General features: G+C 40.3%; 1 protein-coding gene across 5 annotated transcripts in view; it reads right to left on the bottom strand.

The window, feature by feature from the left end:
* asic4a (acid-sensing (proton-gated) ion channel family member 4a) overlaps positions 1–19037 on the bottom strand; it is a 221153-nt gene that overhangs the window by 50544 nt on the left and 151572 nt on the right. For 3 of the 5 annotated variants that reach the window (XM_061723016.1, XM_061723017.1, XM_061723020.1), the window contains exons 2-5: positions 15578–15722; positions 11183–11310; positions 10677–10830; positions 8493–8567 (exon numbers count right to left, since the gene is read on the bottom strand). In XM_061723016.1, coding sequence (XP_061579000.1) covers positions 8493–8567; positions 10677–10830; positions 11183–11310; positions 15578–15722 — 502 coding nt within the window. The remainder of the gene's footprint in view (positions 1–8492; positions 8568–10676; positions 10831–11182; positions 11311–15577; positions 15723–19037) is intronic. The other 2 variants (XM_061723019.1, XM_061723018.1) reach the window with 1 other exon arrangement.

Genomic DNA, 19037 nt, shown 5'->3' on the forward strand with positions numbered 1-19037 from the left:
AACTTGAAGGAGATTATATATGTGCTGCTGGGTCTGTGGCTTGTGTTTTTTTTTTTTTTTTTAACAATCTGTTTATTGTGGTTTTTCACATAAAAAAAAATACAATGGTTCACAAGTTCAAATCAACAATTGTAAAATTAACAGAGCCGTAAAACAAGACTGTGGCTTGTGTTTGATATCAAGTGAAAAATTGTGAGTGAAAGAAGCTTCAAGCGGCAACGCTTTTTTGTTTGTGTCGCGCTGATGAGAAATCAGCTGGAGCCGTGAGCAGCTATGAAGAGACAGAGCTCCTGGTGGATCTGGTCGTTCCTTATCGCCCGCCTAGATCCCTTTTTAATTCTCTCCTCAGCCACCAGGTTTATGAACATTTGCACCTCAGAGTTGGATCATGAAACAGATGTTTGCGCTGCCATTGCCTGTCGGATAAAATGAAGAGCCGCGAGCCGCGAGTCGTTCTCGCACTGATATCCCGCTTCCTGATTCAAACTTCTACTGTCTATATTGTTTTATTCATAGCAGCATATACCTTTAATTTCTTACTGCGACTCAGTTTGACTGGTGAAGCTGAGCTGGTGAGTTGGTTACAAAGAATTTTTAATTTGTGTTAAATATCATACATATGTCTGTGAAATTAACATAGGGATGTTTATATTTATACAGTTAATATTTATGTTTTTCAGTTGATTACCTGCTGACGGCACGATCACTGTTTTAAGTGCGAAAGTAATAGCATGTGTGGAGATAGAGGTTGTGTGTTGTGACACTGTGACACTGGTCAAGCGCACCACGTGCATTGGGATTTATTGGTTTAACACGGTTAGGTTGATAAAAAACTGTACAATCATTGTGTTCAAACAGAAGAAGGCTCCAAGTCCACATTCCAGCGAGTGGGCAGATTGCGGAGTATCTCACTCTGCTTCTCTTTCGGGTGGTTCTGGATATACAGTATCTGGGGTGGTTTTGGTTGTGTTGGGGTTTTTCTTGTTCCTTTCTGGGGTGATTCTCATTGTATTCAGGGTGTTTTTGGTTCTGTCTTAGATGGCTCTGGATGTGTTCAGGGTGGTTCCGGTTATGTTTGGGGTGGGCCTGGTTGTGTTCACAGTTGTTCTTTTTCAGTTTAGGGTGCCCCTGGTTGTGTTCTCAGGTGGTTCTGATTCTGTGTGGGTTTGTTCTGATTGAGTGGTCCTGTTTCTGAGATTTTATCACAACTCCTATGACTACAGCTGAATCTGGGAGCTGCTTCTCAACACTTAAGAGAATCAAGATCTTAGTCAGGAAAACAATGGAACATCTGTCTTAATGCATTGACCATGCTCTCTATGGATAAGAAACATGTCAAAAACATCCCTGACTTTAACCGTAGAGTCATTGAGAAATTTGCTTCTCTCAAGGATAGAAGGGCAAAATGTGAGTACAAAAAAAATAAAATAAAACACTGCCATATACTGTCATAATGTTGATATTATTAATTTAATTCATTTAAATACACTGATGTGATACTTTAGTACTGCTTTTCTGTGTATGTCTATTTTGGAGTTTGGTATAGCGCCCCCCCCCACTTGAGAAAACTGCACCAGCCACCACTGGGTTGTGTTGTGTGCCTATCTTAATACTTAATTAGATCATGTATCCTGAATCCAGATAGTGTGATAGTATTTGATACAAGTGTCATTTGAACATAGGATTTAGCTTATTCTGTTAGTTATTTTCCTTAAATTAAACCAGAACTTTTTTTCTTTTCTTTTCCAACAATAACATTTTAGCAAACCCTTCACAATACCTCAACACTCTAGTTCCCTTCAACACAAAATCACATAATCTGTCTGTGCTTTTTTAACCCTTTTAGGTCTGGCTCTGTTCATGTCTGATATTTGAGTGTCCTGATGTGGTGTTTGGGTGATGTTAGTCTCTGCTGGTGTGTCTGCGTCAAGTACACTATTCTCTCGGTGTTTCTTACTGTGTACTGTGCGTTTCCTTAGGCCTGGTTGTCTCGTATGTTTTCACATGTGTGGTGTTTCTCCGATAGCGGGCTCCTGTTGGAGATTCAACCACAACTTGGTTTCCTGTTTCACTCACAACTCTGTGTGGTGTTGCGTTGAATGGTGTGGTGAACTTGTCCACTTTGTCCTGGTGTATGAGTACTGTGTCTCCAATGTCCACTTTTGAGTATTGAACCCCTCTTCTTTCATCAGCATATCATTTTGCTTTCCCCTTTTGCTCTGCATCTCTATCACGTACCTCCAGTGCTGTTGTGCGTGATTCACAGATGTCTGGTAATGTTCCCCTTATTTTTTGGTTAAAGAGAAATTCAGCAGGGCTTTTTCTTGTAGTGGCATGTTCTATGCTTTGGTACACAGTCACATATTTTCTCAGTTCACATTTCCAATCTAGTTCTTCTGCTTGAGCAATCCTCTTCATCAGTGATGAGTTTTGGCGCTCCACTTCTCCATTTGCTTGAGCCCATTTTGGTGTTGTCCTCACGTGTTTGACTCCATTCATTTCACAGTATTCCCTGATTAAGTCAGATCTGAACTGTGGTCCATTATCTGATTTGCAGGTGACAGGTAATCCGTGTCTGCTGAAGATTGACTCCAGGCTGTCGATTACTTTTTCTGTCGTCGTGGAGGTCAGAACATCATACTCATAATGGCGACTATAGTAATCTACTACCACAAGTATGGAATGATTTGTTGGCAGTGGTCCTAGCAGATCTATAGTTACATCATGCCAGGGACCGTCTGGTAGTGGTGTGTTTCTCAGTGGTTCTGGTGGGTCGGGTCTGGCTACAATTTGACATCCATGACATGCTTTGCAATATTTCTCCACTGCTTTAGCCATGCCCAGCCACCATAGCTTGGTTCTGAGATGCTGTTTGGTTCCCACAATACCTAAGTGTCCTTCATGAGCCAGCATCAGTGCTCTAGCTTGTAGACTTTGTGGCAGCACTATGCGATTTCCCCTGAGAACTAGAAATCCCATTAGACATAGCTCATTCGCAATTGGTGCATACTGTTTACAGTTCTCACAGTGTCCCTTTGTGATCGCCTTGCATATTTCTTATAGTTCTGGATCAGTAGCAGAGGCTTCCTCCATCTCTCTGTTGGTTAGCCCTTTGGGTGTAGCACTCATGGCAATGAATCGCACATATTCCTCTGACTCATGCTTGTGTATCTCCTTCATAGCTGTCTCTCCGAGCAACCTTGACAGTGGGTCTGCTATGTTCCGTTTTCCTGGTATGTGTGTCACTTTAAAGTCCCATGGCTGTAATCGGAGGACCCAGCGCTCTACGCGTGCGCATGGTTTAGATCTGTGACAAGGTCAAACTTCCTGCCATATATATACGGATGTAGTTTCTCACAAGCCCATACTAGAGCTAATGCTTCACGCTCTGTTTGAGAGTACCTTCTCTCACAGTCTGTCAGGCTGTGGCTTACGTAGCACACAGGTACCGTCTCTCCTTGCTGGTCCTGCACCAACACCGCTCCTAAGCCTACAGGACTTGCATCTGCTATCACCTTTGTTGGTGCTTCTTTATCAAAATAAGCTAAGGTACCGGCTCTGGCTAGCTCACTCTTTAAAGCTTGAAATGGTCTTTCTCTTCTGGTCCAAAGTTGAATGTTGTGTCTTTTCGAGTCAGACGTCGCAGTGGTTCTGATAATGTTGTTTGCAGCTGTGATATGAATCTGCTGCTCTAACCGACAAGTCCCAGGAAACTTCTCACCTCTGTGGCGTTCTCTGGTTCTCTGGCTTCCACTATTGCTCTCACTCTCTCTTCCGTTGGTCCTATGCCTTTCTGTGACAGAAGTATCCCCATGAATATTAGTCTGTCCATGCCAAACTGGCAGTTTTGTGGGTTTAGTGTCAGTTCATATTCTGAGAGTCTCCTCATGACAGCATAGAGGCGTTTGTCATGTGTTATTTGGTTTGGTGCGTGCACAATCACATCATCTGAGATGTTCCCCGCCACCTTCAATGCCAGCCAATGCAGCGGCTATCTCGTGGTGGTATTGCTCGGTGGCTGAGGATACACCGAATATCAGTCTCTTGTATCTGTATACTCCGTTGTGCACCGCAATTGTTGTTGTCTCTCGCGACTCTGGTGGTAATTCCAACTAATGATAGCCCCATTTCAGGTCTAGCTTGCTAAATATAGCGGAGCCGTTCATGCTTTGGAGTATTTCATCCACCGTAGGAATAGGGTACTGTGAGGGAACCGTTCCCTCACAATGGCCTCATTAGCCCTTCTCATATCTAGGCACATCCTGACGTCCTTGTCAGGTTTTGGGAGCACGACCACTGCGTTTACCCATGGGGTGGGGCCTCTGACTCGTTCTATAATGTCCATGTTCATCAGTTCCTTTATTTTTTTTCCACAGGCTCTCTGAGGTTGTAGGGTATGCGTCAGACGGGCTGAGCCACAGGTTTCAGTTTTGCATCTATGAACAGGCTAATCTGCTTGGTGTTAAATGTTCCCACTCCCCTGAATACACTTGGGTATTGCCGCTGGAGAGTGTCTTTAATATCTGTAACAGCAGAAATATTTTCACCTATTTTCAACACCCTTAACTTCATGACTGTCTTTTTCCCAATGAGTGCCTTTAATCGCAATGAATTCTGCCTGTTCAGTTTTGTTACCAATTGTGATTTTGCACTGAAATGCCCCCTTAACGGGCAGTGATTGACTGGACGAGTATGGATACAGGTTTCTCTGTTCCTTTGATACCTACGAATGACACTTTATCTTTTCTGCCTTCAATCTGTTCCACACATTTTCTCCCATCACATTACTTGAATCTACTAACATTTTCAAGTCTACTCCCCCCACACAATTGCGACCTGAACTCTAACTCAATCCTGCACAAATGAAGCCAATTCCTTTACAAACGTTTGTGCGTGATGTCACTGGCAGTACAACCAATTTGGGTGCGTGGCGTGCCCCCTCCTCTCCCTTTATGATATTTATAGTTTTCAACAGTGACATGAATGATTCAGACCGTGCACCACTTACACTCAACTTTAATTAAGTTTACAATAAAAATTACCTAATCCAGGGGGCATAAGAATATATTCAAAGTTCTGAATCTTTTTTAATTAGTCAGTTTCAATTGACTCAGACCTGAACTTCAGGAGCCAACTCAAGACACATCACTGCTGTCATCCTACTTATTTTACTTATATTACTACTGAAATCCTTCAAAACAAGGAATGTCACACCACCAAACTTTGCAACCGAAGAGCCCTGATTGTAATCGTTGAGATTCCAAACAAAAATATTTGTTAAAAAAAATCCAGGATTTTTAAAAAAAATGTGGAAATATTACCAGATGACCTTTGCATAAACCACCATGAATTGTATAGCTTCAAAATAAAATATCAATAAAAAAAATTGTTTAACTCCATAATAAAAAAAAAATGAATAATGTAAATCAGCTGTTGGACCTTTATCAATGACAGGATGTGTTAACATAGGGTAAACTACATCTGTGAAAACTTTTAAATGAATTAGACAAAGGATGAGAAAGTTTTGCTAATGTATATTTGCCAATTTTTTGGTTATGATTTCATATTTTGAAAAATATGTACTTCTCTGTACACTATATGTCAGAGTGTATGAAATTTTTGTCTTTTGTCAAAAGGTATCTGATCCTACAATTTGACTGATTTGACAAAATGACTGATTTTTAATAATGTTTTAATGTGTAGGTACCAGAAATTGGGTACTTCCCATTCAAGGGCGAATTGTGGCAGCCACGTTCAAGTTATGACAACGATATACAAAACAGTCAATAAGGACCCTTGTGACAATAATATGTGCAGATTTCGTTTTGATTGGATGAACAAAACTGTTATTAGAGCACATAATCTAATAAAAAATGTAAAATTGACTGGAAGGTGGTGCTACAGAATTCAGCCAATATTGTTAAATCCACGTGTTCAGGATGAAAACCTTGTTAAATGGTTCACTTTTGGGGTTGATTGGACAACCTGTGTTGATTTTATGGCAAATTATTGATTAGTGGCGAGACATCAAAAATTTCCGTCTTTTCATGGCGCCTGCATTAATGACAAGGATACGGTTCTCACTTTGATGTCATCTTCTATGGACTTTTACACTGCCTGAACAGGTTTGGCGTGGATCAGCTCTACCCGCTGAAAAGAGGTTTACATTGTTAAAAAAAAACATAATTTCCGTCTGCCAGAAGATGGCGCTATGTCTGTCAGTGCATATCACACTGCAGATGTGTTCAGGCCTGGACTGCAAACATACACATTTTGGTGTAGATTGCACAAGTTTTCACTGAGTTTGACACAGTTTCGTGGAAGTGATGAGTTATGTTAGCCATTTTCCACCACGCCCAGGCCTTTCGATTAATCGAAAACTTTTTGATAACTTTGTCGTCAATGTGTTTCAAGTAAGTTGACCAACGGAGAAAGTCTCTTGGACTAGTTTGTGAAATTCTATTGTATAACTCAAGCAAAATGTGACTAGTTTTGGGGTATGAAAATGTCCATGTTTCCAACAGGGGGTGATAAAACCACTACTGAATATTAAACTATTGATCTGAACAGACCATCTTTCCAGACATGCCAACTTTTCTTCACAGTCAACGATCAATAATTGTGATGCACCCACAGATTTTACTATTTTGCATTACTGAAAAAAACATGCATATTTGCAGCCCTGCTACGCCCATACCATTTAACTTATACAAAAGATTTTGATAAGTTGTCATCATCAAAGGCTTTAGAGTAAACTTGCAATTTTCAAAGCACATCAGACAATTTCTCTGGGAGGAGTATGGCACATCCCGATGTATGCAAAATAATTATGTGTGCCATTTTTGGATGCTCTGCACAAATTGTTGACTTTCTATCCATTTTAGAGTTGGGTCCCTAAGAACCCTTTTTTCTCATATTAAAGAGGAATGTGTATACCGATTTTCATGTATGTAGGTTATACGCAGTCCCACACTTTAGGTCAGTGGCACTGTTGAGAGATTTCATTTCACAAAATATTTTCCTTCAGTTTCAATATGGTCGTCGCACCCTTGTGGTCAGGCCTGAATATTAAAGATTTCCTTCAGTTTAAACCCCCACTCAGAATGGGGATGCACCCTCATGTTGGGCCCTACTATTACTACTACTACTACTACTAACAATAATAATAATAATAATAATAATAATAATACTAGCAATAATAATAATAATAATAATAATAATAATAATAATAATAATAATAATAATAATAATAATAATGATATTAAAGATTTCCTTCAGTTTCAATAAGGTCTTTGCACTTTAGTGCCCGGGCCCCTTATATTAATAATAAAGATTTCCTTCAGTTTCAATAGGATCCTAGCACCCTTGTTCTTGGGCCCTAGTAATTATTTTCTTTAGTTTCAACAGGGTCCTTGCATCATTGGTTCTTGGGCCCTAATGATAACAATAATAACAATAATTAAAGCTGCAAGCAGCGATGAAAGGGCCCTCGCGCGTGTAATTTTCACCAATAAAGGTCAAGGACTCAAAACGAAGTCTGATGACACCACCCATGACTCTTTATGTCAAACCATTCAAAAGTTATGGCAGAAAATAGGGACTACCTAATATCAACCAATCAGAAGAAGGCTCAGGGCTAATTCATTCCAATGAAGGTCAAGTACTCAAAACCGAGTCTGATGACACCACCCACGAGTCTTTATGTCAAACCATTCAAAAGTTGGCAGAAAGTAGGAACTATCAAATATGGACCAATCAGATGAAGGGGGGGCGCGCTTTTTGGCGTCTATCGTCGCCACGGTAACTCTTTTGACTGAGAAAAGTAATGCGCGTTGTCGCAGGATGTAGACGCATATTTTGATGTGTAACACACCTGGGTGCACGTTACGGTTCGGGCCGCATTAACGGCCGAAGAAATGGCATAAATTGCGCCAAAATTACATGATTAATTCAAAATGGCCGACTTCCGGGCCGAAGTATGAAATGGCTGAAGTTTTTCTAGGGGGCGCTGTTGAGCCATTAGGCCACGCCCATTAATACAAACCTTGAAATATAATTTTTTTTGCCAGGTCTGGCTTTCCTGCAAAATTTGGTGACTTTTGGGGCACGTTTAGGGGGGCAAAAAGGCCCTCCTTTCGTCGGAAAAATAAAAATAACGAGAACGAACAATTCCTACAGATACAATAGGGCCTTCGCACGTCAGTGCTCGGGCCCTAATAATAATAAACAGCATGATTTCAATAGGGTCCTCGCACATTCTGTGCTTGGGCCCTAATAATGATAATAAACTTTACAGATAGGGTTTTGAACCCTCTGTGCTTAGGCCCTAGAAAGCCAGACTGGAATTTGTCAGAATGCTTTTTGACAAGTCACACAGTTTTTGTGAGAATGCCCTTTAGACATTTAAGACCAATCTGGAGATTTTGGCAAGAAACATTAGTTCTATGTTCAAAGGCGCAAAGATGAACCATTCAGAGAAAAGAATGCTGTACCTGCTGTGAAACATGGAGGAGGATCAGTTGTGTTCTGGTTCAGCTTTGTTGCGTCTGGCACAGGGTGTCTTGAATCTGTGCAATGTACATTTAAACCTCAAGATTATCAAGGCATTCTGGAGCAAAATGGGCTGCCTAGTGTCAGAAAGCGGGTCTCAGTCGTAGTTCATGGGTCCTCCAACAGGATAATGACCTAGAACACACAGCTAAAAACACTCAAGAATGACTAGGAACAAAACATTGGACTATTCTGAAGTGGCCTTCTGAACACTCATCAAAATCCTATTAAAAATCTGTGATAAAAGCTGAAACATGCAGTCTGAAGAAAGCACTATTCAAACTTGAGACAGCTGCAGCAGTTTACTCATGAAGAGTGGGCCAAAATACTCGAATCAGATGTCTCATTGAGAGTTACAGTGATTGTTTGATTGTTTCTAAATATTTCATTGAGTCACATCAGTTTTTGTCCAGGTCAGTTTTATTAGTAAGTACTGTTTTTTTTCTCTTTCAGAATGCTTTCACGATTGAAGTGGAATAACTGCTTGTCTAAGATGATTGCTGATATTTGAACACATTTGAATATTCCACATCAACAACTGCCAAATCCTCTGCTTTTCTAGAGGTGCTCACAGGTGTTAATGATCAGCTAATCAAGTGCAATTAATTAGCAGTACCTGGCTGCTACGTTCCCTCAGCTCCTATGGAAACAGCAGGAATGTATATAGTTGTTTACATAGACTGCTTCAGGATATTTGGTTTAGTTTTTGTTGGAGAAAATTTACATTTAATCAAATTCAAAAATACTTTATTGGTCTCCAAAGATAAATAAATTGTTGTAGTAGTCAAAATTTAAGTAGCTTCCAAGATTCATGATAAAGGGTTATTGCTGTGGGCAGGAAAGACCTCTAGTAGTTTGTTTGAGTGGATCTGAAGAAATCTCTGACTGAAGACATTCTGCTGAATAACTGTGTTATGAAGAGGATGCTCAGGGTTGTCCCTGATGTCCTTCATTTTATGAAGTATCCTCCTTTGTACATCACCTCCAAAGGCTTTGGAATGGTCCCAATCACATGGTGCAATTTGTCATATGTTTTTGTTCACTAAAGGATGTATTTATACAATTTTGAGACCCGATTCGCACATGGTCTCTGATATGTAAAACCTTATCACTGTTCTTTCTAACCTGTAATAATGCTATTTCATGACCAATAATTACAAATAATTTATTTTGTTTTCGTGATTATCTGACACACATCTTCACTTGTCAATATTTGATGTTACCGTATTTTTCGCACTATAAGGCGCACCTAAAATCCTTAATTTTTCTCCAAGATCGGCAGTGTGCCTTATAATCCCGGGCACCTTATGTATGAATTCTTGTTGTGCTTACTGACCTCGAACCAATTGTATGTGATACACAGCGCTCAAAAATCTATCAAAATGTTTTAGTGTGACTTTGACAAGTGAGAAACCGCTCCACTTGAATGATTGTCGGACCGTTCCCAGCTGACACAGGGACATTGTATTAAAGTTAGTCCTTTGTTGAATATGGGTTGCTATATCAGACTATGTTAGATGACTTATTATGTAGTGCTGACAAGCAACCATCATCCAGCATCTAGTCAATGTTACCTCACTATAATTAGACGTCAAGCCAATGTTGGGTTTTTATTGTAAACCCAATTTTCAAATCTATATCATAATCCAATTATAATCAAATGTTGGAATACAATGTTTCTCCAACCTCACACTAACTTCAGGTGTCTGCTATCTCTGGCAATGATAAACCAATCAGAGAACAGTACGTAGTAGGCTCACCTCCTCCACTTTTTATTTGTGGGACAAATTATTCAAAATGTGATAATTGTGTTATATGTGTAATATTACAATGTAATATTCAAATCAATATTCAAATCAATATTGTGAATGAGTTGAATAAAGTTCGACTTACCTGACTTTTTTGTTTCGCTTTACATATTTATCATGGACCTTATAACCTGGTGCGCTTTATGTAGGAAAATAGACCCATTCATTGATATTGCGCCTTATAATGCGATGTGCCTTATGGTCTCCAAAATACGGTACATTAAATAATAGACAATTTTATGCGTTTTTAATTCATGAACACAAATTCTTTCCCCAAGAAACCAATACTCCATAAAAAGACAAAGAGAGGTATCGTACCTGGCATGTGGACCATTCTGCACCTGCATTGCCGCAGGACCTCATTGGTCTCACAAAGCAAGCGACAGGCACTGATACTGTATGCGTCATATCCTGGGAACGTCTCTTTGCTGGTGGAGCGGCAGTTCCCCCAGGGTTGGGGCAGGTAGGTTAACTGAGTACAAAAAGATTTATGAAAAGACTGTACCACTTGGAAAAACAGATGTGGAGAGGACCATAAAGTTGTGGTGATCCCTAAAGGGGGATGGGGCAGCATGCTGTAATTAGGTGGTCACCAACCCTGGTCCTCAAAATCTACTGTCCTGCATGTTTTGGATGTTTCCCGGCCTCAGCACACCTGATTCTAATTAACAGCCCTCATTAGCTTGTTATCGAGGTCTGGACAGTTCTGTTGTTGACACAGCTCCTTATATCACGGTGTGCTGAAGCAGGGTAGCATCTAAAACATGCAGGACATTAGATCTTGAGGACCAGGGTTGAAGACCACTGCTTTATTTGATACCTACCCTTTGCTCCTGACATGAAACAAAGGTCTGGAACCCTGGGGAGACACCAAAGCCCAGCTGGTGGATGTAAGGAGGCTCGTCCTGACTGTGAATTTGAACTCGGATACCAGCCTCAAGGGTTGTCTCATCTTCTCATAAGAGTGAAAAAAGAGTACAAGCAGGAGATGGTGCGAAATTCAATTCAATTCAATTCATTTATATAGCGTCTATTACAACATAAGTTGTCTCTAGGCGCTTTCCAGAGACCCAGAACATAAACCCCTAGCAATTATTACATAAACATAACATACAAACAATGGCAGGTAACAATGATGGCTATGAGATACTTAATAAAAAATGGAAGAGAGGAGAAGAAAGGTGATGGGCACCGCTCAGTGGATCATGTTGGTGCCCCCCTGCAGCATAAGCCTGTAGCAGCATATCTACCGCAAAGCTTTGTTTAAGACTAACTGTTATAGTCTTGTTCTATAGCTGCAGCTATGACGACTGATTCTAACACACTAGAATTTACACTACCTAGAGGTTTACTGAACACTAACTAGAGGTTTACTAAACACTAACTATAGGCTTTACTAAACAGATTTCTTTTAAGTTTAGTTTTAACGGTGGAGGTGGTGTCAGCCTCCTTAACCCAGATTGAAAGTTGGTTCCATAGTAACGGTGCCTGATAGCAGAACGCTATGAGTAAACCTGCACTCAGCGAATTGAGAGCTCTGCCAGGAACAAAAGGTACTATCAGGTATTGCAAATATTGCGGAGCTAAGCCGTTTTGGGCTTTATACGCAAGGAATAACATTTTGAATTGGATTCTACGTTTTATGGGTAGCCAATGGAGCGACGCTAACACTGGAGAGACGTGTTCTCTCCTGCTGATTCCTGTCAGTACTCGCGTTGCTGCATTTTGGATCAGCTGGAGCCTATTCAGCAAATTACTTGGACATCCTGCTAACAACACATTACAGTAATCTAGTCTAGAAGATACAAACGCATGAACTAGCTTTTCCTGCAACACTCTTGGAGAAGATTTTCCTAATCTTTGTAATATTACGAAGTGGAAAAATGCTATTTTACCTACCTAATTAATATATGATTTAAATAATAAAACAAATCCTGATCAAAAACAACACCAAGGTTTCTCACAGTTGCACTGGAAGCCATCGCAACACCATCTAATCCCTTCCTAAGATGCTCTGGACCAAGAATGATAACCTCCGTTTTATCTGAATTTAGAAGCAGGAAATTTCTGGACATCCAGTCCTTGATGTCGCTAAGACATGCCTGAAGTTTAACTAACGGTTCTGTTTATAGAAATAGAGCAGCGTATCATCAGCATAGCAATGAAAATGTATGCCGTGATTCTGGATTTTACTTCCCAATGGCTGCATATATAAACTTAAGATTGGCCCTAGCACTGAACCCTGCGGAACACCATAACAGACCCTTGACTGTTCTGAAGAAACCTCATGTACATGAACAAACTGGAACCTGTCAGATAGGTATGATTTAAACCAACGTAGAGCTGTCGCTTTAATCCCAACAACATGCTCTAACCTGTGCAGTAAAATGCTGATCTACAGTATCAAAAGCAGCACTGAGGTCCAGTAGAACCAGTATGGACACTAATCCTTATCTGAGGTCCAGTAGAACCAGTATGGAAACTAATCCCTTATCTGAGGTCCAGTAGAACCCGTATGGACACTTATCCCTTATCTGAGGTCCAGTAGAACCAGTATGGACACTAATCCCTTATCTGAGGTCCAGTAGAACCAGTATGGACACTAATCCCTTATCTGAGGTCCAGTAGAACCAGTATGGACACTAATCCCTTATCTGAGGTCCAGTAGAACCAGTATGGACACTAATCCCTTATCTGAGGTCCAATAGAACCAGTATGGACACTAATCCCTTATCTGAGGTCCAGTAGAACCAGTATGGACACTAATCCCTTATCTGAGGTCCAGTAGAACCAGTATGGACACTAATCCCTTATCTGAGGCCATAAGAAGGTCATTCGTGACTCGAACCAGTGCTGTCTCTGTGCTATGATGCATTCTGAACCCTGACTGAAAAACTTCAAACAGATCATTTCTATACAAATAGTCACATAACTGACTTGCAACTACCTTTTCCAGAATTTTAGACACAAATGGAAGGTTGGAAATTGGTCTATAATTAGCTAAGGTGTCTGGGTCAAGAGAAGGTTTTTTAAGTAAAGGTTTAATTACTGCAACTTTGAAAGCCTGTGGTACATATCCTAAGTTTAGGGATAAGTTGATCTGGTCTAGTATTGTCGTTTCAATAAGAGAAAGAACATTTTTGAATAGTCGAGTCAGCTCTATTGACGAGTGAAGTCAGCTCAGGGAGGTCTATAGGATCAAAACAGTCTAGAGTCAAGTCAGAGCCTAGGGAAGTCGCTAAAGCTGAAGAAATGCCCACCACCACTACCGGGTGGTTGATTTCTTCTCTAATTCTCATGATTTTACTGTTAAAAAAGCTCATAAAGTCTTCACAACTGAGAGCAGCAGAAATGCAGACATGCTCTACAGAGTTGTGACTCGTTGTCAGCCTGGCTACAGTACTGAACAGAAAACGTGGGTTACTTTTGTTATCCTCTATCAATGATAAAAATAAGCTGTTCTGGCTTTGCGAATGGCTTTTTTATACACTATTAGATTATCTTTATATTTATATTCTTTATATCTTTATATTAATGTACTTTGTATTATTACAAGAGTACCACTTCCTTTCCATTTTACGCACGTTTTGTTTCAACGTGCGAATATCTGAATTATACCAGGGAGTTAAGCTCCTATGGTTGGAAACCCTCCTTTTCAAAGGAGCAACTTCATCTAAAGCTGAATGCAACAAATCAGCAGTGTTACTAGCAAGGAAATCAACATCAGAGGTAGAACCCAGGTCACTGGCCTCGACTACTTCACTATTTTCCACTATCGTAAAATGAGCAATGGCCTCCCTAAATTTAGCAATAGCTTCATTGGACAAACATCTGCTAAAATAATACTTCCTATTTTGTGCTTCAACATCGACGATATTGAATTCAAACGTTATTATATAATGGTCGGATAAGAGAGAGTTTACAGGTGACACCAACAGATTATCAAGTTCAACACCGTAGGTGAGAACGAGATCGAGGGTATGATTAAAACAGTGCGTGGGTTTGTCAACCAGATAGGAAATCTGAAGATTCTGACAGAAACTCTAGATAAGCACCAGCAGGGGGCCGATACACTACCCCGAACAAAACTGCCTTCTCTGACTTCCAGCTCGGGAGTTTCAGACTAAGCGGGAGACTTTCGAATGTATTATAATCGCATTTAGGTTCAAATTTTATTTGAAGACTGCAGTTATAAATTGCTGCGACTCCTCAGCCCGTGCTTCGAGGAATATGATGATTTAAGTAGCCGGGCGGAGTCAATTCATTCAAACTAACATACTCTTCCTCCTGTAGCCATGTTTCTGTTAAACAGAAAATATCACTCCTGGTCTCTGTAATTAGATCATTTACTAACAGAGACTTGGAGCTTAATGATCGTATATTTAGTAGTCCGCATCTAATTTTTCGGTCTCTAATTGGTACCAAATGTGCATTGATTTAAATCTTTACAAGGTTATTTTGATTAACGCCTTTATCACGCCGCACCTGGAAAACCTTTGGAGGACGGGGAACTGCAACCAATTCTATTTTGCTAGGCACCTGGTTAGAGTCGCCAATTACATAATGCAATCCTACAGTTTTAGAGTCGCCAATAACATAATGCAATCCTAGTTTTATTGGCAGGCAATCCCAGTTTTATTGGCAGGCGTTGGTCCTTGAGAAGCAGCAGAGAAGCGTGTAAGACTGCAGCTCTGCATCCTGGCCTGGACCCTGGATTGTCAGGAGGAGGGTTTAATAATATTGGCCAGATTTCTAGAAATAAGAGCTGCGCCATCCTGGGTATGACGAAAGCCGTCTCTTCTAATAAGACCGGGCTTTCCCCAAAACATCTTCCAATTGTCAATAAAGGCCACGTCGTTTTCTGAACACCACCTAAACATATCATCACTCCGGAGTCCGGAGTCGCAAAATATATACATGAAGTTTAGATGTTTGTGCCATGTGACAGTTTGGACTGAATTTGGTGCTAACTGCTAGCCATATATCATGTCTGAAATAAAATGGCAGAGATTAATATTATTTGGCAGCCACAGAGTAAGCACAGATCAGAGTTAGCATTTGCTATTTTTCAATGAATTCAATTTAACATTATTTTACTGTATGCTAATACTGTATGCTGCTGAAACCAGAAGAAAGTTAATTTTAATATGAACTACACCAAAGGTATCATGATGCAACAGATCAAATAATTACAATTCACAAATGGTTCTGAGGCTTACTTGTTTCTCTCCAGATGGGCAAGTACTCATCCTGCTGGATATCTAACATGATCTCCAGACCATTTCCCATGCCACCCTGCTTGGTTTTCCTCGTTGCATTCTTGTTGCCATTAAAAGTGTAACATTTTCCATATCTGGTGTAAACCTAGGAGAAGAGAGATTCATATTATGAAATTAGAAAAACAAAAACCATCCATGATGGATTGGATTAAGATCTGTTTACTGTCGAAGCCATTGGAATACAGTGAACTCATGTAGTGTTCAAGAAACCAGTCTGCGATGGTTTGAGCTTCGTGACAAGGTCCAATTTCTTGCTGGAAGGAACCATCCGACAGTAGATACAATGGGGGTCATGAGAAAATAGACATGGTCAGCAAACCTTTCCAGGTAGGCTGTGGCATTTAAAACAATTCTCAGTATTAAAACACCCAAAGCATGCCAAGGAAATATCCCACACACCATTACACCACCCCCACCACCGCCAGCTAGAACTGTTGATACAAGCTTTCATGGTGTTTATGCCAAGTTCTGACCCTACCATCTGAATGTTGCAGGCGATGCAACATTTTTTCACTTTTCTATTGTCCAATTTTGGTGGGCCACTCTGCGCATTCACTTGTGGCCTCAAACATAAGGCATTTTCATTCAGACAACTGCTGGTCACTGGAAACTTTTGTATATGGACCATTCTCTGTAAACCCTAGAAATGTTTATACATGGAAATCCCAGTTGATCAACACTTTCTGAAATACTCCAACCAGCACATCAAACCCACATTAAAAATCACTTAAACCCCTTTTCCTGATGCTTGGTTTGGCAGTTGTGCGGCCACAGCTATGTGTTGGATAAAGGAAGGCCAAACATCAACTCTAAGGCCTAACCACATGGTTTGAAAAAAAATAAACCTTACAATGACTAAAAACCCAGCAGGCTTTGTTCCATTTATGATACCTAGGTGATATGGTATTGTCCTTTCTTTGGGCATACTGTAGGCCACAAAACAAAACAGGGGTCCCTGTTGATGCACAGCAGCCCAGGTCCGGTTATAAAGAGCGGTTCCCCCCTTTCATGCTCTCACACACTCTAATTCAACAAATCCAACACAGACCTTATTTCTTAGCCTGTGAGCTGTGAAGGCCACGTCTCCTACTTGAGCATGACGAGCTACCAGCCAAAGGCCTGCCTCCTCCATCACTGTGCCTGAAGAATTTAAATTCAATTCAATTTTATTTATATAGCGTCTATTACAACAGAAGTTGTCCCCGATAAATTATTACATGAACATAAACATAACATAAACAATGGCAGGTAAAAACTTGAGGAGAAAACCTTAAGCCAAACGGTGGCAAAGAAAAACTCCCCTTTAGGAGGGAAGAAACCTTGAGCAGGACCTGGATCATAAGAGGGGACCCTCCTGCTGAAGGCCAGCTGACAGAAAACAGACAGAGATAATGTATAAAAGGTTTTGCAGGGGGAAAAAATGCATCAAATACATATGCAGTGCAACCACAATATTGTTCCAATTTTAGTATGAAGTGCTCATGCTCATGGGTGAGTGCTTTAAAGCCTCAACTGGTAGTGTGAATGGACAGATTTGAGCGAGTGAGCACATGTACCACAAACACATGCTTAACCTACTGAACTTTACCACCTTTGGGATGACATTGGGAATTATTTCCAATAGGAAACAGAATGCAACATGATGCTGACTGTGCAATTAGGTCCACCTGGTGGTCAGTCATAGTAAGATCAATCTACTTGTCTTGTCACCACATTATCAGATACACACACTAAAAAGCTGCAGGTATGACGTTACTATGCAGACTAATGGACAGACAAAATCCTACACAGACAGGATTTTCCCTGACTGCATTGTCTGAAACATTTTAAGAGTTAATCCTATCACAATCATTTTGACACTTTGACACACTGATGTATTTTTCTATCTATCTAAAAAACACAAATGTTTCAGCTTTTCTGTCTTTTTGAGGCACATATCTCCAATTTAGTGAAAGAGAGCTTTTTTACTAAAGAGAGCTTTGAGAGGCATATTTGGGTACAAAGAATAGATTTCTCCTGCATTTTTAGCCTAACTGAAATTCCGCTGTTTCTCATCATCAGTTGCTGCATCGGCAGGACTAAGAGCTCTCCCGACGGCTCTGATTGAACGGCCCGACAAACCATCTCAGATCGCGCTGTTTTATTTACCGGGATCACAAGAAAAGCAGAACAGTGATCTCCTCTCCATCCTGTTAATTTATCTTTTATCTCCTGTTGCTGTTTATTTATCTTTACTCCACCAACTCGAAATATTAATCACTTTTCTAAGTGAACGGCGCTAACGCAGTTCAAACAGCAGGTGTATCCGCCCCTTTAATCTGATTGGTTTAGAGTAAGTCGTGTTTTATCCACTGCTCTGCGTCCCCCACGTGGGGTGCGCTCTTATGATTGGCTGAAACAAAGGAAGACATCTGATTGGTTGTAGATCCTTCCGTGTTAAAAAAAACGTATTTGTGGATCGAGTCACGTCAGGGGAGTCTCAAAAGTCACACACAAATCCAGCACAGCTCACAGACAAAAAAAACTTTTGTAAATCAGGTTATATTTGTGTGTGCATCAAAAAAACATTTGTATATCTTGTCTTACGCACATGTGAATTGTTCTGTGCATGTGTGAAACGGTGTGTGCATTTGAAAATCGGTCTGTGCATTTGTAAAACTTGTCCTGTGCATTTGTGAATTATGAGACTGTTCTAGCTCCATACAAAAAAGTGTTATTTATTTGTCATGAGGCCGCTGTGTTGCTCCCTACCGCTACACATGGCAGAAATCGGTATTACAAGATTGAAGGATGCAAAGTTAGTTATTAAGCACCAAATATACAGTTATCATTTTTGTGACATGACTGAACTTATATCTTCTTATTCTCTTGCTGTTTTGGGGATATTGTAACCTACAATCTTAGACATTGCTCATTTAAGTACCATCTTCCCATCCTGCATTTTGTACCTCAGTGGTGGTGCTACAGCACTATTGTTCACATTTGGATTGTGATTTGTGTCTTTAAAACTCTCTTAAATGCTTATCAGCTGGAAATGTCCTTCAGTGCAGCAGTTTAGGTGAAATGTGCAAAGAGATGATGTGTCCAACAGAGAGTTGCCCTGAAACAATATGTGGAGGAATGAAAAACTCTCAAGGCTTTTGTTAATTTAGTGGGATGGTGAACTTATAACGCTCTATTGGGGGCTTGTACAGACATTATTGTAAACTAGTTGAAATAGACACTCACTGGCCACTTCCGGGTACACTTGTCCATCGTTTGTTAACAGCTATCTCATAGAAGCAACAATGCATGTAGACATGCTCAAGATGACTTTGTTGTGCAACAAAGACTGTGTTTGTTTGATTATTAAAGGAGATATTAATAACATAAATAAATGATCAAAATTAATTAATCAAAA

The sequence above is a fragment of the Cololabis saira genome, chromosome 6 (genome assembly GCF_033807715.1).
Source record: "Cololabis saira isolate AMF1-May2022 chromosome 6, fColSai1.1, whole genome shotgun sequence".
NCBI classification, from domain to species: Eukaryota; Metazoa; Chordata; class Actinopteri; order Beloniformes; family Belonidae; genus Cololabis; species Cololabis saira.